The sequence below is a fragment of the Solanum tuberosum genome, unplaced genomic scaffold (assembly GCF_000226075.1).
Source record: "Solanum tuberosum cultivar DM 1-3 516 R44 unplaced genomic scaffold, SolTub_3.0 scf00201, whole genome shotgun sequence".
In the NCBI taxonomy this organism is placed as follows: domain Eukaryota; kingdom Viridiplantae; phylum Streptophyta; class Magnoliopsida; order Solanales; family Solanaceae; genus Solanum; species Solanum tuberosum.
In genome coordinates this window covers 318,910-344,146 of record NW_006239126.1, presented here as the reverse complement: position 1 = coordinate 344,146, position 25,237 = coordinate 318,910, and the positions used below count along the sequence as shown (strand labels likewise).

Here is a 25,237-nt window from a genome sequence, read left to right as displayed (position 1 = left end):
AGTTTTTGTATTATTGATAATGGTTATTGATTTAGCGATTTTGGTAAACAATTTAAATTTATTTACATTGAGTTATCGAGTTCTCATGGTTTGAGTTTTTTTTTTAAATAGGATTAACCGATAACTCGATAGTAAATTAAAAAAACTATATTTATATCATTCGGTATATAAAGTCAGGATTTAGTTTTATAATTTCATTTCTAATCGTCTTAAACTTTCGGTTATTCTACAAGGCGTTAGTGTATGAATTTGAGCAAGATGCAATCTTCAACATGTGCATGATTCATTTAGTTTATTATCTTGTTTTTAAGTGATATTTAAGTAATTCTTTTGTGGGTGAAATCTTAACGATTAAATCTTTAATTGAACTGATAACACCAACAAATCAATAATCAATAAATTGATATCTTAATAACTCTATATTGGTTTAGTATAATACAAACCGACAATCAATAAGCGAATGGGTCGATACACAACCTAACTGCACCACATCCATTGGCGGTGAAAGTTCCAAAAAGACTACGTTTGTTAGGGGTATACTTCTCTGTTTCACCCCCAATTCATTTTCTTTTCATTTTCACCCCAATATTTTATTTCCCTCTTAAAGCAGAATTTGAAATCCTTCAGTTCTGCAACAAAGTATCAAGCTCTCTTCTTCCCTTCCTCCCACCTCCAATTCGCCCGTAGCACAGAAATGGAAGTACGAGAAGGGCCACTGCTACACTTAATTATGGAGAAAGGTCCTCTTTCGGGTCAAAATCTGGTGTATAAACCCGGTTCAAAGATCCAGATTGGTCGGGGTGTCCGTGGCAACTCACTTCCTATCAAAGACGAAGGCATCTCTTCTAAACACCTCCGTATTCAGTTTGAATCCGGGTTCTGGGTTATCGATGACCTCGGATCCTCTAACGGTACGTTTCTCAACACTATTGCAATTGACCCTTCTCGACCCACTAAACTTACCGACGGTGATATTATAAAAATTGGCGAAGAAACGTCCATTAAGGTCAAAATTGAAGCAATGGAAGTTCATCCGGTGGAAGAAATTGAGTCTAAGGGTAAAAATACCCGACGGAACACGGGACGTGTTAAGGGATTGGGGGTGGTTGATGAAAATCGCGAATTAGGGCTTGGAAATGGGGGAATAGGAAATGTGGGTGTGGGTTCCAAAAGAGCGACGAGGAGTTCTAAGAATGTGAAAAATGAAGCTGGAAATGTAGATGAAGTTGAGAACTTTACTGCAATTGAAGCTGAGAACGAGAGGAAAGGGAAACCGAGGAGGACTCGGGGTTCTAGGAAAGTGGAGAGTGTGAAAACTGGGGTTGATAGTGTGAAGGAAGCTGAGAATATTGATTTAGTTGATGTTGAAAGGGGGACTAAACGGTGTGCGGGGAGGCCTAGAGGTTCTAAGAAAGCTGACAGTGTTAAAGACGGGGATGATGCTGTGGAGGAAACTGAAAGTCTTGCTGTAGTTGAAGCAGAGCTACAGAGGAAACCTAGTCCGAGGAGGACTAGGGGTTCTAGGAAAATGGGGAATGATGCTGAGGAAACTGATAGTCTTGCTATAGCTGGTGGAGATAGAGAGAGGAAACCGAGTCCTAGGAGGACTAGGGGTTCTAAGAAAGCACAGAATGTTAAATGGACTGACAGTGTGGAGGAAGCTAAGAATTCTGTAGCAATTGATGTAGATAAAGAGAAGACAGTGTGTTCAAGGAGGACTAGGGGTTCAAGGAAGGAGGAAGACGTGGAAAATCTCCATCAAAAAGCAATTGTAGACATGGAATTGAAGCAACTTGGGAAGGGGAAGGGAAGCACTGCAAGAATAGTGCACTCAGAGGAAGATGAGGTGATGGAGAAGTTGGAAAGAGACCAAAAAGATTGTGAAGAAGCTGTTGAGAGCAATGCCAATGTGGGAGGAGAAAGAAATATGCCCGAGGTGGTTGAAGCAGAACTTCGAAGGGATGGTTGTGAGAGGTTAGTTAGTAATGTTGCCGCAAACATGAGTGAAGTCCAAATGGAGGAGGAGGTGGATTTAGAGAAAATGACACTTGGAGAGTGGTTGGATTATTTGGAGATTTATTTGCCAAAACAAATAATTGATGCCACTGAGGAGATGATTTTAGGTATGAAACAGAAAACAGAGAAATATCAGGAGTTCATGTTGCAGCAGAAGAATGCAAAGGATTGTAATGGAATATCGAAGGGTTAGACTGACTCAGTATGGGGTTACATTCTTAGGTAGTTTTCTTTTGCATTGCTTTTTGTTTCAGGGTAACTCATTTTTTAGACATACTTGAGCTTCTTATTTGAATAAATGCTACTCTATTGTATCTGTGTACAGTGAGCCCTTGTTTACATACGACAACTGAAAGATTCTCATTTAGTTGAAGTAATCTAAGATGTTGATAACAGAACACTTATTCTGTAATGTTAGATTGTCAGTGATGAATTTGATTCATATATATGCCCAATGTCCAGAGATTTAGTCCGATGCTCAATGACTTCTCAAGTCTAAAGCAAGGATACTTATCACTGGAGTTATATTAATACAGTTTGGTAGACCACAAAAGTTCAAAACAATGTCTTGTGGGGAACCAAAAGTGGGATACTGACCTGTTATTTCCAATTCTAATATAATACAGAATAGACAGGCATTAGCATTTGCAGTTAGTAACTGCATATTAGTTGTAACATTCAGACTAGATGGTGGAAGTGGAAGTGTGGAACATGTTTTACTACCATACAATAAGCTTAAGTATATTATATGGTCAAGACTTTAGCAGAAATTTCTAGATAAGAGCTTTAGAAGGATACATTGAGATTGTTGTTTGCTGCATCTATGTATGCCTGTCATTTAGTTTATGTACCAGCCATTTATCATATAGTTTGTTCTCTGGAACTGTAGGCTTTTTTTGCTATGTCAAGAAAAAATGGGTTGTTGACTCAAACAACTGATAAAGGGGGCATCCTCTGAAGATAAAATTCCCTATTTTAGACAAAATGATCTGAGATTTATAGACTTTACTAAGCATCTGCTGACATATTGAGTTGAGGTTTGAATTTGTTATTGCTAATTGTCTGGCTGTTGAATCCTTGTGGAAGTAGCATCTACCATTGGTTACTGTTCCGTGTTTGGTGAAAGAAAAAAATGGCAGTATACAGGATAATGGAATATTTGAAATTGGTATTTGTTCTAGATTAGGCCGTTCCCTATAAATATGATAAAAATAAATCATTTGCCTCAATGTTTCGGTGGTTGTGGGTTGTTGCATTAGCACCTGCAGTAACTGCATAAGTATTAGTTTTTACTTTCAGGACCAGATTGCGGAATAGGTTTTACTTCCATACTGTAAGCTTAAGTAAATTATTATATGGTCAAGAATTATGGCGGAGAGTTTCTAATGATAGGCTGTAGAAGGATACATCAATCAAGATTGGCCAGATCGGCGCAAGCTGGCTGGACACCACCATTAGTCAAAAAATGAAAAAAGAAAAGATACGTCAGGTTTTCTGTTTGCTACATCTTTTAATGCATGAAAGATACCGTGACAGATTATTTTACATGGAGGGTTGCCCCATTAGCTCTTATGGTGGGTAGTATGGAAAGAGAGAAATATGAGAGCTTTTGAAGGAATCGAAAATGAGTTTGCACATTTAAGAAATAACCTTTTTTCTTTGATTGCTTTTTGGTAAATTCCTTCATGTATAGATTGGATGTCTTTTGTAGAGAATGAGTGAGAATCATGATTTGATGTAGATTCTCTACCTTTTGGTTTTCCTCTTGTATATGGCTATACGGGAGATTTCATTCCCATTGTTAATAATATCATTTACCGAATAAAAATGGATTATCTTATTAGCTACCACTAGTTAATATCTCTGTTTCTCCTTCTTTCTCTACTTCTCTGACATGCATTCCAGATTAGTATTACATGTCATGAAGTTCTATTTTCTAGTACCCATACCATTTATATATCAGTTTGTTTCCTGAAACTGTAGGTTTTCTTTGCTATTTCCAGAAAAGAGGTCGTGTTGACACAAACAACTGAGATTGGTGGCATCCTCTGAGGATAAAATACCCTTTTTAGACAAAGTATCTGAGATTCAGACTACAGTAGGCATCTGTTAACATATTCAGTTGGGGTTCGATCTTCTTTTTGTTTATTGTCTGGCTGTTGATCCGTGTGGAAGTAGCATCCGCCGCTGGTACAGTTCTGTGGTTTATTAAAGAAAAAGTGCCACTATTAATTCTACAGGATAATATTAGCTCTAAATTAGGTGTTCCACATTATTATGATAAAGTTAAATCACTTTCCTCAATGGACGGATGTCATGCAGAAGAGGATCTCTTTAGGACAAAAAGTTTCCATTGGACGGAGCCTGAGATTCAACAACGTAAAGGTTAGAAGCTGATTTAACAGAAGATATTCAATATCAAAAGAGAAATTGGCTGCCGTGAGGAGCAAGTTCGTTATGCCTAAAGAATGAAGTTTGTCCTACAAAGTGAAGGGAGCAGAATGTTATATTTGTGCATGCTCTGGCAGATGAAAGTACACCTAGGCTAAGGCTTCTGATACTAAAATTAGTTAGGCTGACCTTGATTTTAGTCTTTGTTGCATATTTCTCAACTTCGACATTGAGCTGCAGTTTGTAACATAACTATTAATGCTTGAGTGTTTTTAGTTGGGCATACCACTCGTTCTAAGAAGATTTATCTTCAGTGTTGATGATGCAGTTTCGAGTTTTATCAGCTTTCTTAAATAATTTCTACTGCTTTAGTTGGGCACAACTTTGCGCACACTTGTAAAATTAACCATATACATACTTGTGAATGGAACATGTACGCCTATTGAATCAGTAAAGACTGCATTTTATGGGGGACAAAAACCATCACTTGTTAATAACAACAATGTGAAAAGCAAAACGAACATAGACTCTACTCAAGGGTGTGACCTAATGGTCAATCAAATGGGTTGAGAATGATGAGGTCTCAATTCAAATTCCAGCAGAGGAGGCAAGTTTTGTATCCGTCTGTCCAGGACTTGGTGGATAGGGTTACCTAGTACCTGTGCTGTGCAAATGGAAGGTAGCAAAGTACCCTATAAAATTAGTCGAGGTGCTCAGACGTTTATCAAAAAACTAAAACGATCATAAACCCTCCCACCACTTGCTTCATTAACTTATGCATTGGCTACCAGATTGATCAAATGCATCAGGGTGCATTTAAAGTCTTTCTACTTTGTGAAATGATTTCTTCAATAATAGTATGATGAATACTAGACAACTCGAGAGTATTTCAAGATCTGGAGACCCTTGTTATTTGTGTTGCTACTACTACATGTTTTCTAATTATAAAGGCTGAAAATCAAGACTTGGTGGATTGAAGAAGCTGTTCATGCATGACTTCCTCAATCGTAACAGATCGTCCTTTCTGAATCGAAAGCTGTGCAGCAACTCCAATGGCTACTGAAACCAATCCATCATGTAAATCAACAGCAGGAGCTTGTTCTCCTTTTGCTCTTACTGCTGACAAAAACTGTAGGTGCTCTAAGTAGCTTGAACCGTGATGTAGCCCATCATATCTGTCAAATAAAAAATGATCAAAGACATCAAGAAATCATCGCGATATTACAGACTTAGTAGCTCAAGATCAAGCAAATGAATTACTTTATCCGCTTATCTTCAGCTAGTAATGTCTGTACACCGTTTCTTCCTTCAGCTCGTGTCCCCCAACGCACAATGCTCTCAGGCACAAGTGCCTCACCCTGTTAAAAGTGTGATAAAGAACATCAAAGGAGAGCAACGCTACTGTGTTCACGTGAACTAGTAACTCAGGTATAATAGCAAGTTGATAGATACTTATAAGCGGGAGATTTACCTTTCCAGTATCACCTACTACAGATATTTCTTGCTCATTTTTACTTCCTTCAGCAAACATACATAGATCAAGCATACCACGACAACCATTGTCGAATTCCACAATAACATAAGCATTGTCAATTATATCAGGCACCTGAATATCGAAAAGAGAAGCAGTTAAAACCATGATACACAAGCCTAGTCTGCGGAAAACAGTTTATAACCAATTCAGCTTCTGCAGCTAGAGAAATTAAGTTACCCGTCCATCATACACTTCATCTTTGTGATTCAAATCCATCGCTCCAGATGCCATAACACGAACAGGATTAGCTCCAATGAAAAGCCTCATGAGATCAAAGAAATGACAGCATTTCTCCACCAGAGTACCTCCAGTGTTGCAGTTGAAACGATTCCAATTATCGACCTGTATAAGAAGCATAAGGCATTAGCATTTCTGACTAGGATGGAGACAAAATTTGTTTCACTCAATTATGAATTACCTTAACAAGAAATGGAAATCGATGTTCTCGAATTGACACCATCTTCACTTGTCCTAAAGCTCCTTCTTTAACTATGTCTATCAGTTTAGCAACAGGAGGCATGTATCTGTACTCTAGCCCAACTTGTACCACCATATCGGATCTCGTTTTGGCAGCAGTTATGACCTGATTTTGAGTTCAAGCGATAATAATTGAGTTCTAAATTTAACATGCATACATACAAACGAATTTCTTTACACAAATACAGTGTTTGAATGGCCAAACACATATTTGAGCTTCTACCTCTGCCCTGAGCAGAGGCGAAGCCAGGTAGGACCAAGAGGTTCATCATCTGAATCCCCTTCGGCTGAAAATTACAATGTTATACATGGTTAAAATTATTTTTTATGCATTCATAGTAGATACTGGCTCGTGTGTTTACTTCTTCATATTTTGAACCTGTTAGTGAAAATCTTGATTCCGCTACTGACCTTTTTGCAGTCTGAAACATTTGTGCACAAAGGCTTCTCCACCAAAACATGATGGGGTTTTGGGTGATTGATGATATCCATGAGAATTTCATAGTGAGTCATGTTTGGAGTTGAAACTACCACCACATCACATAGCCCACTTTCTAACAACTGCTTGTGCCCTGCATAAACCTTTAAAACAAGGAATTTTTCATAAAATTGACATAAAACAGTAACAAATTTTTATAATTCCATAACAGTTTGAGATGTTTTAAGAACCGAATACCGAAATTATGGTATCAAAATTTTCAAATATTGTACCACCATGCCCATTCCTAGTACCGCCCCGTCCATTCTCTAAAATAAGCATTTTTAACCATTCAAAACTTCCATTAAACAAACTATATAAAAGTTACAAAAGACAGTGGAGATTATTAAAACATCATACAGTTAACAATGTAACAGAACCCTTAAAACAAAATGTAACAGTTCCATTTATACTTCCAAAACTTTTTAGTTGTTATTTGGTATGACGAAGAAATTATCCCCGAATTAGTATTAATTTATCCCATGGGATAAAATAAAATAATTTTTAGTTTGATAGGATAAGGTAGGATATCTAGTACTAATTAAATTTTGAGATTAGATTTATACTATACTATACAGTCAACCAAATATAATATAAATTTAATCTCAAATTTAATTTTAAAATATTCCAATTGATCTTACGTGCTAATTACCAAACTACCCCTTAGTAACAAATTCAAAAGCCAGAGCATTCACTGTACCTAGACATGTTATGCTAATAGTGTAACAATAATGAACTTGGCAAAAATCATGGGAAATAGAGTTCAAACCCGCAGTCGATATCCTTTGGTGCTTACATGGTAAAATTTCGCTCTTATGCAATAGTCACAAATCACATAGTAGAGAAACGCAAATGACTTCTTCTCATTTGCCTATTGGACAGATCCAATTTTTTTTTGTTTATTCGATTCTACATAGATTATTTATACATATTAAATACAATGATTCCGGCCCTGCCTTGGAGGGCAGAGTAACATGAGGAATCACGTATATGATAGTGCAAGCTGACTCGAAGACCACATAAACTAAGAAAAACATAAATGTGACAAGTGATTTAATTCATACCTGAAGAGGCCAATCAAATGAATCTGCTAATTTTTGTGCATATTTTTGTGAAGGAAGATGTGGATCAGCAATGGCAACAACAGAAACTCCTTCAGATTTAAGATGATAAAGATTGATTAAATGTTCTCTTCCCATCATACCAACACCAATTATTCCATATTTCACTATTGCTACCATGGCTGAAATATCACTTTGTTTTATTTTTTTTGAGAAAAAACAAAATAAACAGAGCAGCAATGTCTCCACAAATCTATAAAAGGGACTCTATTTATATAGTATTTGATTTCAATGTAACTAATATAAGATGTTGGCCATTTGGCATTATATGATTAGTATATTTTCTTGATAAAAGGAATAAAATAATTAAAAAAAAATAAAAATGTGCAGAAGGTAGCAAGAAAAATTTAGAGGAGTTATGAGAATGAGAATATTATTATTTGAGCGGCTGCGCGACTAAGTATATGTAGGGCCTATCGAGACAGAATTTAAAGTTTATGAATTTTAAATTTATATTAATTTGTTAAAGTAGGTGAGTAAAATAAATATTAATATTTAATATAGAAGCCAAGTGAAAAAAATAATTAAACAATATTTACTTCAACTCAATTTGTACTTAATATTATAGTTTCAAAGTGGGTGATAAAAGACATATACCCGACATCTTATATTAATTGATCACTTTCCTTTTTACACATATATTAAAGAATCATAAATAAGAAAAAACAATTTTACTATTTCACTCCTTAAGAATCTTTTTGGGAATTTTACAAACAAATGTGAACAGTTTCAAAAAGAATTAATTACACAGGTAATACAAGAAAATTTTAATTAATGTTTTCTTAATTTAGTAAGGTGGACAACTAATATGAAATAACTATTTTTAATAAAATGATCAACTAATATGAAACAAAGGGAATAAATACTTAGTACAAATCGACTTCTTTTTTAGGCAATAATAATCATTATGTGTAAAAGAAAAAAATATTTTTACTCGATGTTTATAACGATGATGCATGCACTATTGTGCCCAATAACTCCATTTATAACTCCAATTGCATATTGTAAATTTAATTTCTTATTAAGATATTGTTCACATATGATATTTTTTAAAATCATTCATGATGGGGATCCTACTATTATTGAAGTCAATATATTAATATCCCAATAGAATTCTTATCCTATTTATTTTATATAATAATATAATTCTTGGACATTGGTCGTTTTGGATGTAAGTGCATGGACTAATATATTGGATGCAGTCGTGGATATGTGTCACTCTCGATAAAGACGTGCTTCAAGAATTAATAAGTACCTAAGTTACCAATTGGGTAAAAAATAATTCGTTTTTTCGCTTTCTATTTATGTATACGAAAAAATCACATATGAATTTAATAATTTTTATTATATATTAAGAAAATATTTAATGGATTCTCATACGTAGGAATATCTTCGTTAGACGGCTTTTATAGCAAATTTTATTTATTTTTCGTCGCTTTGGATTGTGTGTAAGTATTTAATTGAGAATCTAATTATCATATATTAATGGTTTATTTACACTTCTATTTTCTGTGTCGACCTTTAATTTTTGTACTTCAAGGCTAATATTCTTTTTTTGTGGGGCATAGGTTTATGTGTTTGTATTATAATCTTCCGTAAGTTATGCTAATTGCCATGTGCCTTTAAAAATCTTATGCATAGCTGTATAATTTCAATTTCTAAGGACAAAATTTAAAGACCAACCCAATTGAAAGGTAAATCGTACAATTAAATACTTTATATATTAACTTAGGTTATTTTAGGAATTTATAAACTTCAAATTTAAAATCCACCTTGCCTCCCTTTTCCCCTTTTTTTTCTTTTATTTTCTTGAACTTTCCAAAAACTAAATTGACCATCAAACGTTATGATAAGATGACAAGTAGATATTTTAGGTTTACGTCTTAAAGTTGAGTCCTCTTTGGTAAGGAACAAACTCCGAAAATGATACTTTTCGACACAAATCAAATTTTATCAGGCTACAAAATAAATACGAAATGCTAAATGAAAATTTAAAAAATGAATCCGCAAAATTTTAAGCAAAGCCATATATAGAAAGAAAAGTAGCTCCTCTATATTTCATTCCCACATCTTTACGAGCATAATCAGATTGCCCTAATCGTTTTTTTTTTTTTATAAATATGGAAAAATCTCATAATTTATAATTTATCTTGTTCTTGCAAGTTGTAATTTTTTTCAAAGTTCAATAAATGTTACGTATTAAATACTTTTTAGAATATCCTTTTGTTGATGGAATCTCTGCACATTTTTTCTTTCTTTTTTTGGAATATAAAATTAAAGATATTAGTCAAATGTACTATTATAGGTACAACTTGTCTAAGTACTTAGCCTCTTTTACGTCTATATTCAATAGTGACACACAAAAACGACCAAATACAATAGAGGCAGAAAAAAAAATCTAATTTTTTTTCCTTCTATTTTTTCCTTATTCATTGGGCTTTACTTCACGGGTTTCCTGGAAACTGATTTTTTGTATTTTTGTTTGAAAACTAGGAAGGGAAAAACGAAAGAAAAAGAGAATAAAAAGAAGAAAAATAGAGTAAAAATGTTCTAAGTCCGTCCGTTTCATTTTATTTGACTCCAATATCAAAAATAAATATTTTATTTTTACTTATTCATTTTAGTAAATTAAAAAAGAATTTGATCACTCTCACTATTTCATTTTATATCAAAAATAGATATTTCATTTTACTTGTCCATTTTAAAGACTCAAAATGGAATTTTTTTTTCTTTTTACATACTATGTTTAATAAGTAGTAAATAAGTAGTCAAATTTGGTGTTCCTAAGCATCAGTAATAAGATTATTTTTGTAAAATACACATACACATCTAAGCTTTCTAAACGAGTCTTTGTCAAATTAATAGGAATCAAGTAATATAGAATAGAGGGAGTATTTATATCATGTATTCATACTTAATCAATAAATGTATAATTGATATTTCCTCTGTCCCTACTTATCCATCTTTTTACTTCGCACACCTATTAAAAAAATAACAATTGACATAGTGAGTTTACCATTTTACTCTTATTAATTGATAGAATCCAAAATCAATTTACTCAATAAAGAGATTCTACCTTTTTCAAAACATTAACTTTCTAAATAAATTGAGGGTATAATACGTAAAAAAATAAAATAAATTAATTTATCAAAAATGACAAGTAAAAAGTCAAAATTTGACAAATAAAAAAGGACACATGAGGTTTATTTCTTTTTAAACCAAAAGTAAAAAAAGAAGATATATATATATATATATTTATATATATATATATATATATATAAAGCTAGCAAGCCATGTTTGGTAAACTTCTTTTTTTCCTTAAAAAGAGGTTAGATTTGGACGCCTAAAAAAGAAAGAATCATATCAATTTTGTTTGTCTGTTTTCTTCAAATGAAAAGGAATATGTGGTGTGGCTTAATTCAAAAGATTTCTGTAGAAACAAGACTACAGAAAATTTGAAAGTGTTATTATATTCATCATAACGTATTGAATTTGAGTTCCACACGTCAGTATAGAAATATAGAAGATAAAAATATTTCTTAAAATGAAAAAAATTAAAAACATGAAGGTAAAAAAATAATGGATTAATTACAATAGATATTTTATAAGGGTAAAATAAATTTATGATTTCTTACGTGAAACTCAAACAACTGATAATTTATATTGGCATAATACGTAAATATGACCCTTAACTTGGTGTCAATTGGCGACTATGACCTTTAACTTTGGGTCTGTACAGGTAGACACTTAAACTTTATAAATAGAACAAATAGACACATTCGTCCTACATGACACCCTACATGGAAATTTTGTGTCATACGTGGCGTCCTACGTGTATTATGTCATGTAGGACACGTGTGTCTACTTGTTCAATTTTATACAAGTTTAAGTGCTTACTTGTGCACACTCAAAGTTGGAGGGCATAGTTGTCCGTTGAAGCCAAGTTAAGGGTCATGTTTATGTATTATGTCATTTATATTTCGATAAATATTTGACGATAGTTTAGATAAAAAAAAACTTACAGACCTGATAACTTAAATATGGAACTTGAAACACAAAAAATTTTGAGATTCACTACGAGAAAAAAAACTATATGCCAAGTCAAACACTGACACGTAATTTGGTTAAACAAGAGCAATTGAAATGAAAGGAAGTGTCTAGGAATTGACCAATAAATATGAAAACAGTTAGCGCCAATTTCGCTATTTTAAATTTTTAATTCTCCTTTTCAACTTTCCAAATCTCCATTTTTTCTTCTTCAATTTCTACTTTCCTTCTCTCTATTTCTCCAGACTCTCCGACGTCGTATTGCTGACCACCATTTGATCTTTGTACACTAAAGGTATCAAGTATACATGGATATGTTTTATTATAATGTGCAACAACTTTATTTTTACATATTGTTTAATTAGTTTGTGATCATTTCTTACATTGAAAATATCCATACCAAATCTTTAAAATTGATGTCAATATTCAATAACAATTTGGTTGCTTTATTGTCAAAAGGTAAATGCTTGTCAAATTTTGTGAGGTGGGGTGTGGTGTTTTTCAGGGGCGGAGCTAGTAGCTTGCATGCAGGTTCAATTGAACCTAATTGATTTTGGTCAAATAAATTCATTAAATATGTATAAATATTAAATTTAGAAAATTCAGTTATTATCACTTAAAATCTTCATTATTAAAATTTAGAATTCATAAAGTTGAAATCCTAGTTTCTCTTATGGTGTTTTTGTTTTTGAGAGGCTTTTCCACACGAGAAATTTTGTTGGTGAGTTACCTAGTATCTATGTTGGTGAGAGGTAATAATATATCACGTGGAATAGTCAAGGTGGGAACAAGCTAACCTGAATACAACATTATCTTTTGTGTCCATGGTTGGATACATAGTATTGCCTCTTTTTTTAATGTAGTATCATAACTCTACATGTTGCTTTGCACTGCTTCCTTTGTTAGTTGCAATGTTTTCTACATTGTTTTCTTCTTCTTTGTACTTGGATTTGTTGCTCTTGAGTTGATGGTCTTTCGTAAAACAGCCTCTCTACCTCCACGAGGTAGTGGTAAGGTCTGCGTACACTCTACCCTCCTCATACCCCACTGTGGGATTTCACTGAGTATGTTGTTGTTGTATCATAACACTACATGTTAGAATAAACTTAATGGTTTCTTTATCCTCTTGTTTTGTTAGATCTTCAACTTTGAGCTGAAGAACATGTTGGAGGTATGTGGTGGCTGTTTTAGGCTGCCAAATGAATTGAAACCTGATGTTCGTCGTCAATATACATATCATTTCATTACCAAAGTTGGATTTTTGTAGTATAGGGAGGACTAAGGAGTACTATATTTGCCAAAGAGGATGAGGAAATTCTTGCGGCGAATAATTGCTGTTCTGATCTTCAGAGTTAACTGGAAGAAACTCTTTGTTGTAGGCACTATTTTAACAGTGTTTAGAGTTGTCTTTCAAATTTATAGTCTCCCTAATCCTTTAACTGAATGGATTAGCTCTCCACCCTTGGATGTTTCATCTTACCAACGCCTAATAAATCACGGAAACAAATCGAGGGAACTTGAACTTTCAGTAACATCTGATAACCAGTTGAAAATGAGTAAGCATGTGCCCGCGGTTGTTTTACTCAACTCTACAGCCAGAACAAACCGATTGATGAGAGTTATGGAAAGACGAGCAAGACTTCTGAGGCGTAGGAGACGCAAGAAGCAGGCACGTATAGTAGAAAAGATTGTTTATCCGCCTCCACCTGTTGTGCCTGATCACTTGCAAGTAAGTTAAGTGATTATTGAATTCATATTTCTTTCTGTCTATCTTGTTCTTCTTTAACATAGTTATCTCCAGAGATTTATCGCGTCGTTGACACCAAATGAGGCACTTGCATATGCTAGAAGGGAGATTGAGCAAGCTCCTATAGTCACTGATGATCCAGACTTGTATGCTCCTCTTTTTAGGAATATTTCCAACTTTAAAAGGTATGATCTCCCTCTGTTTCAAATTGAGTGACCTGTTATGACTTGGCACGGAGTTTAAGAAAGTAAAGAAGACTTCTCAATTATTTTTTTTGTTTAAACACAAATTTTGGTTGACATTCCAGGAGCTATGAGATGATGGAACTTCTACTCAAAGTTTACATTTACGATGAAGGAGACAGGCCTATTTTCCACGAACCTCATCTTCTGGGAATTTATTCGTCTGAGGGATGGTTCATGAAATTGATGGAGGAAAATCCCTACTTTGTCACTAGGGACCCTGAGAAGGCTCACCTATTCTATCTGCCATATAGTTCACGACAGTTGCAGATGGCAGTTTATGTGCCTGGCTCGCATAATCTTAGGCCGTTGTCAGAATTCCTGCGAGACTATGTGAACATGCTAGCTGCAAAGTATCCCTTCTGGAATCGTACACACGGAACAGATCACTTTATAGTTGCTTGCCATGATTGGGTATGCATCCACGTCTTTTATTCATGTAGTTTCTTGCTTTTGATATCTGTTATCATCTGTTGTTTATTGTGTTTCAGTTATCAGACTATTTTATTGTTGTTATTCTTCCTTTTCTGAATGTTCTGTACTGTTTTCCTTGTTAGTTGTCATGTTTTCTTCACTATAGTTTTCCCTTTTCCCAATCAATTACTTTGATTTGCTATACTTGAGTCGAGGATCCTTCAGAAACGACCTCCTTACCTCCACGAGGTAGGGGTAAGCTTTGTGTATACTCTCCCCTCCCAGATACCACTTGTAGGATTACACTAGGTAGTCAGACTTGTCTCAACGAAATCTGGTATATAATAGTGCAAAAGCATGTTATATAAAGATAAAAACCAGTCTCAAAATTTAACATGACTTTCTTGAAGTAGAGCGGGAGCATCTATAAGAATGCTCCCTAAGATTTTTAAGGCAAAATGGTCTGATGGACACTTGTACTTGTATCAATTTGTATTGTGAACGATTCTAGTTAACTATTTGTCATCTGAACCCTTAAACTTAATTAAAATGAAAATTTTAAACCCCTTTGACCGTTGACCAGGCTTATGTGGCATTTGTTTTGCTGAGTAAGATATGGCGCGTGATATCACACATGTAAAAGCAAGTGGAAGCAATGAATTTGCTTTAAAAAATATTAAATAATAAAAAGATAAAGAAAACGTCCCCAGCCCCACCATTTTCTTGAAGGCAAAGAATTAGATGCAAATTTTAAAGGTGTCATCATAAACCTCATCAGCCTTCCAATATCAAATTTAGGGGTCTTGACTCTTAAGGATTTTACCTTTCGAATATAATCATTTTTAGGGGAAATGTGCTGAAGTTATTTTCTTAATTTTCCTGCAAATTGATTCATGGATGAATTTTACAATCATCTTCCTGCGGATCTAACAATGGTTGCCATATCTTGCTTGGTTTCCCTTCAAGTCACAGAAACTTGCTTGATTTATCATGATCGCAATCATCTTTCTGCAGATCTGACAATGCGTTGAGATTTATTTTGACTATGCATACTTTTCCTTTTCTTTTTCTTCTACGAAGACCCCAAAAATGCCCCAGTCTATTTTCGCAAAGTTGTTCTATTTCTGTTTAATCTCTTCAAATAAAGTGATGTCTCTTTTTGGTGTGAAAAAAAATTGAAGAAGAAAAGAACAGGGGATATGGAGATTGTGTTGACAATGATTGAAGGTTAGGGGAGGTGGAGGAATGGTGAGAGAAACAAAAAATTTATTTTATTTGGTAAAATAAATTTTTTATTGATTTTGTCTTTTGTTTAATATTTTTTATTAATAATTAAAAAAATATTTATGAAGAAAATTATGACATGTCATTAATAAATGACATGGATATGACATGTCATTTATGCAAGGGAGAGTGAGCTACACACATAGCTGAAGGGATTTAAAAGTCTCATTTTAATTGAGTTTAAGAGTTCAGATGACAAAAGGATAAGTAAAAGGGTTCACAATACAAATTGATACAAGTACAAGGGTCCACCAGACCCTTTTGCCGATTTTTAATAACCTAAAGTTTAAGTTTTTAGATGGGATGGTTACATACTTCAACATGGTATCAGAGTTAGAACCATCCCAGTTCACATGGTTTACCCGGTGTTGGACCCCGTCTTACATCTTCAACATAAGTTTTCTTTCAGGGGCCTTACATTTTAAAGGATCACGAGGAGCTAATTCGAAACACTATAAAAGCTCTCTGCAATGCAGATATATCAGAAGGAATATTTAAAGCTGGAAAGGATGTTTCCCTTCCGGAGACCGCCATAAGGAATATCGGTAAGCCTCTAGTAAATGTTGGTGGAAAAAGAGTATCACAACGCCCTATCCTCGCCTTTTTTGCTGGAAATATGCACGGGCCAGTCCGTCCCAAACTCCTCAAGTACTGGAGTGACCGAGATGAAGACATGAAAATTTACGGGCCTCTACCTACCAGTGTCTCAAGAATAATGTCTTATCCCGACCACATGAAATCAAGCAAGTTCTGTCTTTGTCCAATGGGTTTTGAAGTGAACAGTCCAAGGATCGTCGAGGCAATATACTACGAGTGTGTACCAGTGATCATTGCTGATAATCTTGCCCTCCCATTTGACGAAGTGCTTGATTGGAGTGCTTTCTCATTGATAGTTTCTGAGGAAGATATTCCTAAGCTGAAGGAGATTCTGTTGAGTATACCTTTAAGACGTTATCAGGTGATGCAAAATAACGTCAAGAGGGTGCAGAAGCATTTTCATTGGAATGCAATGCCATTTAGATTTGATCTCTTCCATATGATTTTGCATTCCATTTGGTCTAGAAGACTCAACCAGTTTCAAGAATCACAGATATCATAACCCCTCTCGAGTTCATCGTGCTTTCAACTTGCCTGCATACCTGATTGAACAGCAACATGAACCATTTGCTTGAGATGATATGAGGTATACTGATCATAGCTTTTTCCACTTCACTAGAAAAGAATACAAATGAATGTAGAGTTGTTGATAAACCACATTTCTTTTCTGATGACAGAGGTTTCATCGGTTGGTTATTCCACTCCGTTCGTGTCTGCAAGGCTGACAACTGACAGTTCCTGAATCCTGCAATGCACACTAAGCAGCAGGGGAAAAGCTAACTGTCTCAGGCCTTCAGCATTTCACACGATTTTTCGTTATCTTCACGAGTCTTTTCCACTGTAAGTTGAATTTTCGCGCGGTATAAACCAGAAGATGCTCTCAGAAACGAGTTAACGTGTACATAGAAAAGGAATGTACATTGCTGAATATGTTTTCAGACATGAAGGTGGCAGTTCAAGATGTGCACTTGATTTTGTGTCTGTCATAGTAACAATGTAGAATATTAATCTTGTTGCTAGTTGTATTAAATACAATGTCAAATATTTGCCGTTTACGTATACTAGGGAGGGGCGGAGCGAGTAGGTTCATTTTGAAACTTCCTCGATGGAAAGTTACACTGTATATTCAAGGTTAAAATTGTTTTTCATGTATATATAGTAGATGTTGAATCCCCTTAACTTTTTCGTATGCTTACTTATTTTTATTGTAAACTTACTTTGTGAAATCACTGACTGCATCACTGTTATCAGGGAGAGAATTTCCCATCTACTTTTCCGATGTGTATATATGTATGGTGTATACCTATTCTTCTTTCTCCATGTCGACTTCACGTATTGGATCTGTTAAGGAAAGACCTGGTTCTTTTAAAAGGAAAACCAAATTATCTTGTTTTACTCAATAAACATGTTTTGAAGAACACAAAAACAAATATTTTGCCCCAAATGGGCAGTTTAATTTACATTCAATTAACTAATCCCTGTGTGCTGACTTTTGAGTTTACCAAAATACGTAGTACCAAGAAGGCAGTATAATCAGAAAACAAGGAACGCAAAGAGGTGAAACTTTCCAGACAAGTTCCAAGCTCTTTAAGAATCTAATAAAACAATCTGCAACAGTTGTTTCCCTTTACCACGGTTTAACAGTAAAACAAAAGGAGCAGTAATAATCCCATCCTCAACGGAAAGGTTTCGTGATTCCTAGAGGAGACACAGCTCGTGACGGTTTTGGTGCACTGTACTTCATAAGGCACAAGAAAGCTTATTGCTTCAGCTAGGAGAAAGAACAATATTTATAACAAGTGGAAGGACTGAAGGCTACAAACAAACAAGTTGCTATATAAATTCTCCATCCTGCACAAGATAAGTCCATTTACAAACAGAACAAAACGAAACCTTGCAAGCAGGCTTTTTCTTTGTTTCCTTTCTTTTTACTCTCTTTCTCTCTATCACACACTCTCCGAGTATTTCTGTTCTTTTTTGGTTCAGTCCTAGACCTATATTTGAGGAGTTCATTCTGTTATGTTACTTGATCTCCCATGTAAACATTACCCAACTCCGAAAAAAGCTCTCCTGAGTAGACTGAAAGCAGCAATGACAAGCAACACCACTACCACCTTCTTTGATGCTAAGACCCTGAGATTCACCCTGACGCCATGCTCTCTCATGAACCTCACACCAGCTCCACGTAACATAAGAAGCCAGGAAATGAAAGAGCACAACACAACTTTAATCACTTCCATGGGTCCGCACACACTCCTTGCATCACTGGACACGTCAACATATGACCAAGAAGGACTCTCTTGGCTGCTCTCGACTTGGCTCAACCCAAGACTCTCGTTTAACCAGCCTGATAACTTTACAAGCACCTTTGCCAGCCACCCAATTTCATCGTCTGAGATGGGCCGCTTCATCCAATCACCCTTGTATTTAATATCGACCATTGCTCTATTTGCAAAACTCCTGGGCTTAAAGATTTCATCCCGCATGTACTCACATTGTACAGTCTCTGGAGTACTCACGGGCTTCATAATAGGGCCACCAAATAACTGGCACAACTCGGATTTCAGTCTATCCAAACCCTGGAGGTTTTGAGAAAGATTTTCTCCGCCAATTGATTGCAGTTCAGATTCTGCTCGCAATACAAACAGCTGAAAGACAGTTTGGCCTAAGTTAGTAACACAGACATACAAGTGCAAACTACACAGAACATCTGGAGTGCTAAATTTTGATCACCTGAAGCAACTTTTGTCCACCATCTTCACCATCACTGAAGAGTCGTAAATCTTTGTTCCAGTTCTCGTGTAAAAAAGAACCATCAGCATCAGTCTCAGATAAGCCATCCTCCCAGTCCTGACACAATGGCAAATGAATATAAGAATTGGAAAGAAGCATAGCAAGTGAAGGTATTCACACCCCTAACATAGGTTCATGACTATTGGAGCTAGCATGGGTATGCATGCAATTAGGCTCTACTAGAAAGGTTACACAAATGTTGCTAATACTTTCTGGAAAATCTGAAGAGCCCTATGCATGAGAAAGCTCATTAGACACTTGGACATTTATATTAAAAAGATTAACCAAGAATACTTGCATTCAGAGACAGTTTCATAATTTAGTAAGATCATTCCAAAGATACATGACCTAATTTAGGAAGACGGTTATAGGTTTCATAATGGTAAACACAATACACATAAATTACTCCTCTCTTTATGAAAGCAGAAATCAAATTTCAAGCCCTAACCTCGTCTTTCCAAATGGCTCGGAGATGTTGGTTGAAATGTGCAAGTGAATATTGGGCACATTAGATAAAATAATATAAAGTTATTCATATCTCTTTTCGATCTTCATTCATTACTTTAAGGGAACAACACATCATCTACATGTATCATACTGTAACCACTATTACTGTTGCAGGGGTCGGCACTTCTTCACTTACTTTTGATGCTTGCTGACAAGATATTTCTATCAGTAAAATGAGAGTACATTTCATTAATCACTAAGAGGGAAGATCAAAGTGAAGTGTGCTAACGGCTAACAATGAACTAAGGAAGCACTGGTAAGACGAGCTATTAGAGTACCTGTAATTGCTCACGAATAGCAGGAACATATCTATGCAAAGCATTAAGCATTGATTTAGATGATCCAGCTGGTTTCGAATGGAATACAATATCCACATTTTTTATGAGGTCCATCAGATCTGTAGATGAGGTTAATATTGTTATCACCTGCACAATAAAGCATAGTTTAGAAAGGGACAAGGAGAACGATGGTAAAATAAAAAGTGAAATAAAAGCATGTGGAATACCTAACTAATCTAAAAGTCAATAAGGATAAAGACATGCAACGCAGATTTTAAAGAACGCTGGAGAGTAACAACATATGCTCTAAAGGGCAGGGCAGCACAGAGCACTAAACTAACAACATATACTCTGAGACACATAATTACAGGAGTTGGTCCAAAAAAATTTGATCAACAGCTCCTGGTGAGATGCTCCAGTCTGTTCACAGTTTCTTTCTAATATTAGCAAAACTGAGATGGCAGCTAAAGTCAAGGCTACTGTGCCACTAGATCTTACAATCCCACATTCAATTGTACCATCATTCATGGTTTTGGCAAGGCAGCTAAGACCATTGTCTTCTGTCCTCTAATACCATGCGCGTTATAACATCAGACTCTTCAAAAGTGCGCAAAAACACTTCCAAAGAACAAAGAAAAGTAATTAGTATTACCAACAATTGCCAATATGAAAATCCACAGTATTTGTTGAAATTGAAACCACAAGACTCGTGTTATCTGAAGCAGTTCTCATTTGGCTAGTGAAAGCTAAAGTAGGCATATAAAGTTAATTGATGACCAGACATGCCAAACTAAGACCATGCACATAACTGGCAGTACATGTCATGCAGTCAGCCGCTCATTATTGCAACAAACACCCAAGTGATATGCACCAGAAGCTTCTCTACAATAGTAACCAACAAAAGGAAAGATTTGAAAATGGAACAGACCTTTGAAACCATCTTGACTATCACTTCTGGATCTGTGTGAAGAAACTTGTGGGCAAAACCAATAAAATGCATGACCAAAGAGCTGTAGTATAAGTAGTTAGCTAATACAAAAACTTGCCAAGAAGAGGTATAACCATGTGGCATTGATGGGGTAACCTCCTTTAATGTACCTCTATTAGACTTTCCCAGATCTGAATCAAGTTTTGCAAATTCTTCCATAGAAATAGACCAGGGCTCCAGGTAACTAACCCACAAGGTGAACACCTGAGATGCATTCTTAATAGAACTTTCCATTGGACAAAACAGGAATGTCCTCAATATAAATCTGTACAATGGCCTCTGAATCCACGAGTTCCAAGAATTACCAGAATCCACAAAGGGAACAGCATTTCTTGACTGAGAAGCATTGAATGTCCCCCCAACCTTCCACTTAGGACTTTCAGTGTAGTCAACCTGGTCAGTTCTATCACTTGATGCGATCGAACTTAGATTCAGATATTTGACAAACACATTTACTACTTCACCTAATCCTGAAGTAGGAGGAATCTCACCCAGTACTGACCGGAAAGGGAATGTCATGCCAAACGATTTGCACAAATTCACAGGCAATGGTGAGAAATCATTATCAACTAACCAAAAATGTATGAGAGTGTTAACCAAGAACTCTGCTTTTTCAACAATTGGAGTCCCATACGAAAAAGAGTAGTGAAGCAGTGAGCTCCTATATGGTTGATGTGCCTTCATATCAGCTACAGGCACATATGCACGGAGATATGCATACAAGAGATGCATATACAAATCGCCCTCATTCTTCTGCTCCATCCCACGTTTGGTGCTTGACAAACCTGGAATCGAATAAGCCCAATTCTCCAATCTAAACCTTCTGCTTCTCCTAACACTTACAGTTTGAGGGCCCTCACTGTTACCTCGACAAACAGGGTAATAGACAAACCAGAACATGTAATATTCAAACACATTCAACTGAACCTGAAATGAAGAACCCTTAACTGAGTCCTCCTTCAACCTATTTTTGAACAACGGGCATAAGTCAGACAAAACCAAAGAATCTCTCTCATTTTGAAGCATATAACGAACCCATTCGGGTAACCTTTCCACAGGAAATACATATTTAACCAGAGACAGCCCATCCGCAGCCACAATAGAAGATAGCAACACACCAGTGGGCGATAATAAGCTGAAAATTCTACCTGTAAACAACAAAATGTTAACAAAAAAACAAAGACAATTCATTGCAGAACATAAAAAAATAGTTTTAAACAAAAAAAAAAAAAAAAAACTTTCTGGAAGCAAAGAAGGATTATAAGTTCACATAATAAGCTGAACATCTACCTGTAAAACCAGAACATTTGGGATAACATAAAATAAAATGACTAAAACATTGCAATACGCGAAAAAATTGAAAAAATCCAAAAGATGTAGAGGTTTTTGAATTAGCTTTCTAGATGAATAATTCACGATAATCACCAAATAATGGCAGAAAAGATCAATTTATTAGCTGAAATTCTACCTGCAAACTATAGCAACTTGCAGATAAAACGTAAAACAAAAATGCCACACAACACCTAAGGATATTATAAGAAAATCCTAGAATATGTGGCGGCTTATAAATTCGCTTTCAGAAATGTGTCGTCTAGATAGTCATCAAGTCATGGCATTAAAAAACAACTTAATTAGCTAAGAACTCTTAACTGCAATTCATAACAATGTGATGATAAATATATAAACAGTTAAATGAGCATCCTTAAACACATGAGATTATAAGAAATTATACCTTATTTGTAAGGAGTAATCTAACAAAACGGAAGTAAATACAAAGCAATCAGCTCAAAAATGAAATCGCGCAGAGTTTCAGAAGCAAACCTGCGAGCTGAGTATCATTGGATAAAGCGGCGATATCTATCCATCCAGAAGGAGACATAGACTTGACAGCAGCTGAAGCAGAAGAAGATTCATCGAAGCCGAAAATTTTACAAATTAGGGTTGGGAAAGTGATGGAGAAGAACCATCGGGTCTGGTCAGCTGTATGCTTGTGTAGAAACGACTCAACGGCGTCGCACGCAGCGAGGATCTGCAGCGGCGACGAGGCGGCGAGTACGGTGGCGGCGATATCGGAGGATTTCGACTGAGAGTCCGTTGCGTATCCACGAGAAATCATTTTCGCATGACAATGCAAGGAGCTTTGAGTGGAGAGATTTGAGGGTTTAGGGGTTTTTAAACGATGGGGGTGGGGGTGCAAATGGCGCTTTTTATATGGGACAAGAGAAGAGGAGAAAGAAGCGGATTTGTGGGTAATTATTCTGGAAACCCGTGGGTCTTCTTTAATTAGTAGGGACGTTTCGATAATAAATTTAAAATTTAATTTTTAAAAATTATATTTTTGCGTTATGTATAAGTAAAATGATTCATATATAATTTTAGATAAATACTAAGAAAATCGAGAGTCAAGTAGGGGTGTGAGCGGTGAGAATAGGGATTTCGAGTATGGGTGAAAATTGTTGATGTAGGTTTATGTTATGTTTTTTATTGAAAATATTTGAAATAATGTTTGTGTGTAAATATATTTAAATTTGAAAATAATTTTTAAAATAATAAAAAATGAGTGAAAAATATGTTATAAACTGTTTTCTAAATTTTAAAATGAACTTTAAATTGGATTTGATTTTTTTATGATGGAATATTAATTTTAAAATAAACCGAAAAAATATTATTTTCTAAAAAGTAAATACCCAAATGGTACTTTAATCGTAGCGTTTTATTTTTATTTTTTGTTTTTGAGATTTTCAAAATCTGATATTTAATAACGCACTAAAATTTTAATTAATTTAAATTATATATTATTGGACTCATTTGGAGATGACACTCCTAACGTGTCGTTTTATTTTGCTACCTGCTTCATTGTGATTTTCCTTCTTTTAGGGTCCCACTGGCCTTTTGTGTTTCCACCGTAAGTTTGAAAAGACTGATTTTGAATGCTAAATGGACAATTGTGTGTTTGGAATTATATTATTAAATATTTTCCAATGGGAATAAGAAATTTGAACTTTGAGATGTACGTACATGTTTGTATAATATTTGGTTGAGTTAAAAAAAAAGTTATGTTTTGAAGTTAAGTTATAAAATTAATATGTAAACTTTAAATTTTGTTTGAACATTAAGTTTAACTGAAAAAAGGTTTGTGAAAGTTTAGAATCTTAGAAGCAAAAATTATTATCTAACTTGAAATATCTTTAAATTAATAAGCAACTATTTCACGAGTGTTTTAATAAATGTAGCCTGATAATTAAAATACTCTGATAGCCAAACAGAGCCGGACAGGAGACAGGACATTGCATGTTTTTGTAAAGCTTTGTCAAACAAAATTGTTTTTTTTTTTTGACATATATATATATACTAGTAACGAAAGCCCGGGCAGCGCCCGGGCCCAACATTAATAAAGTTATATTGTTATTCTCTCCGTCCCATATTAGATGAGAATCTTACTAAATTTTTATTTTTCATATTATTTGAGCACTTATTAAATTAGGATAGAATTAATTAATTCTTTTCCATTTTACCCCTACAATTAATATGACCATTCCTATATTGTATGTGTATTTTTTGTAACTCATTTCAATGTGCATTGATATAAAGAAAGGGCAAAATGGTGAAGTCTTCCAATGTATTAATGATTTCTTAATCACCGTGTAAAGTTGGAAGTGCCCATCTAATATGGGACGGAGGGAGTATAGTTTATGTATTGTTATAAAAATAGTAAAGATTGTTATAATATATTTTGCTCATAAGTGAGCTAATATAGAAACTTATTTGTCATTTGTCTTTTTAATTTCAATTTTAAATAGCAAATAAATGTAGCGATAAGATTGAGGGTAGAAATGAAGCATATCTTTCTAAATTTAAGTAAAAATAAACAGAGTAGAAGTAACATTAGGGTTATCGATAGGACGATTCATTCGGTTATTTTAAAAAAAATTATATCATTCAATTTTTCGGCTATTTTATAATGTATAACCAAAATTAAAATTTTAAAATCATCCAATCCTAATACATGTGACACAAGCAGTACAAACATTAGTCTTTTTTTTGTTCTCTTGTAGATATTTTAAGTTATTATTTATTGTAAATTATAGTACTTTTTATTAAAGTTTTTAATAACATATGTTACTTTTTATGTTTGAGAGTTAAACCAACTTGTTTTTTATATGTGTTTTAATTTTATATGTGTTTTGTCCTTTTCCATTTTCAAAAACTAATACTCTCTCCATTTCATTTTATATGTCATTTATTTTTATAAATATATTGGTTATTCCCTCTTCTTATTGGAACACATGTTGACTTGTGGTGAATACTTATTCCCTCTTCTTA

At 34.7% G+C, this 25,237-nt stretch overlaps 4 protein-coding genes across 5 annotated transcripts; 2 read left to right on the top strand and 2 right to left on the bottom strand.

The window, feature by feature from the left end:
• Positions 1–559: 559 nt before the first annotated feature.
• On the top strand, positions 560–5,011 carry LOC102589470 (FHA domain-containing protein At4g14490). 2 transcript variants are annotated; one of them, XM_006355364.2, is made up of 2 exons: positions 560–2,238; positions 4,020–5,011. In XM_006355364.2, the coding sequence occupies exon 1, from the start codon at positions 695–697 to the stop codon at positions 2,207–2,209; it is 1,515 nt and encodes a 504-aa protein (XP_006355426.1). In that variant the 5' UTR covers positions 560–694; the 3' UTR covers positions 2,210–2,238; positions 4,020–5,011. The 2 variants fall into 2 exon arrangements, with proteins under 2 accessions (XP_006355426.1, XP_015167850.1); XM_015312364.1 differs by having other exon boundaries at positions 4,000–5,011.
• A 188-nt stretch (positions 5,012–5,199) lies between these two features.
• LOC102589144 (inositol 2-dehydrogenase/D-chiro-inositol 3-dehydrogenase) lies at positions 5,200–8,232 on the bottom strand. The gene is made up of 7 exons (XM_006355363.2): positions 7,961–8,232; positions 6,830–7,000; positions 6,360–6,524; positions 6,119–6,283; positions 5,879–6,013; positions 5,668–5,765; positions 5,200–5,582 (listed from the first exon to the last, which is right to left on the bottom strand). Exons 1-7 carry the CDS (start codon positions 8,135–8,137, stop codon positions 5,366–5,368), a joined length of 1,128 nt encoding a protein of 375 aa, XP_006355425.1. The 5' UTR covers positions 8,138–8,232; the 3' UTR covers positions 5,200–5,365.
• Positions 8,233–12,286: 4,054 nt separating this feature from the next.
• LOC102588499 (probable glycosyltransferase At5g03795) lies at positions 12,287–17,461 on the top strand. The gene is made up of 6 exons (XM_006355448.2): positions 12,287–12,359; positions 13,203–13,793; positions 13,866–13,996; positions 14,119–14,467; positions 16,161–16,934; positions 17,026–17,461. The coding sequence occupies exons 2-5, from the start codon at positions 13,371–13,373 to the stop codon at positions 16,848–16,850; spliced, it is 1,593 nt and encodes a 530-aa protein (XP_006355510.1). The 5' UTR covers positions 12,287–12,359; positions 13,203–13,370; the 3' UTR covers positions 16,851–16,934; positions 17,026–17,461.
• Positions 17,462–18,091: 630 nt separating this feature from the next.
• LOC102588056 (uncharacterized) lies at positions 18,092–23,183 on the bottom strand. The gene is made up of 5 exons (XM_006355360.2): positions 22,736–23,183; positions 20,855–22,062; positions 19,927–20,073; positions 19,082–19,198; positions 18,092–18,996 (listed from the first exon to the last, which is right to left on the bottom strand). The coding sequence occupies exons 1-5, from the start codon at positions 23,028–23,030 to the stop codon at positions 18,394–18,396; spliced, it is 2,370 nt and encodes a 789-aa protein (XP_006355422.1). The 5' UTR covers positions 23,031–23,183; the 3' UTR covers positions 18,092–18,393.
• Positions 23,184–25,237: the final 2,054 nt, after the last annotated feature.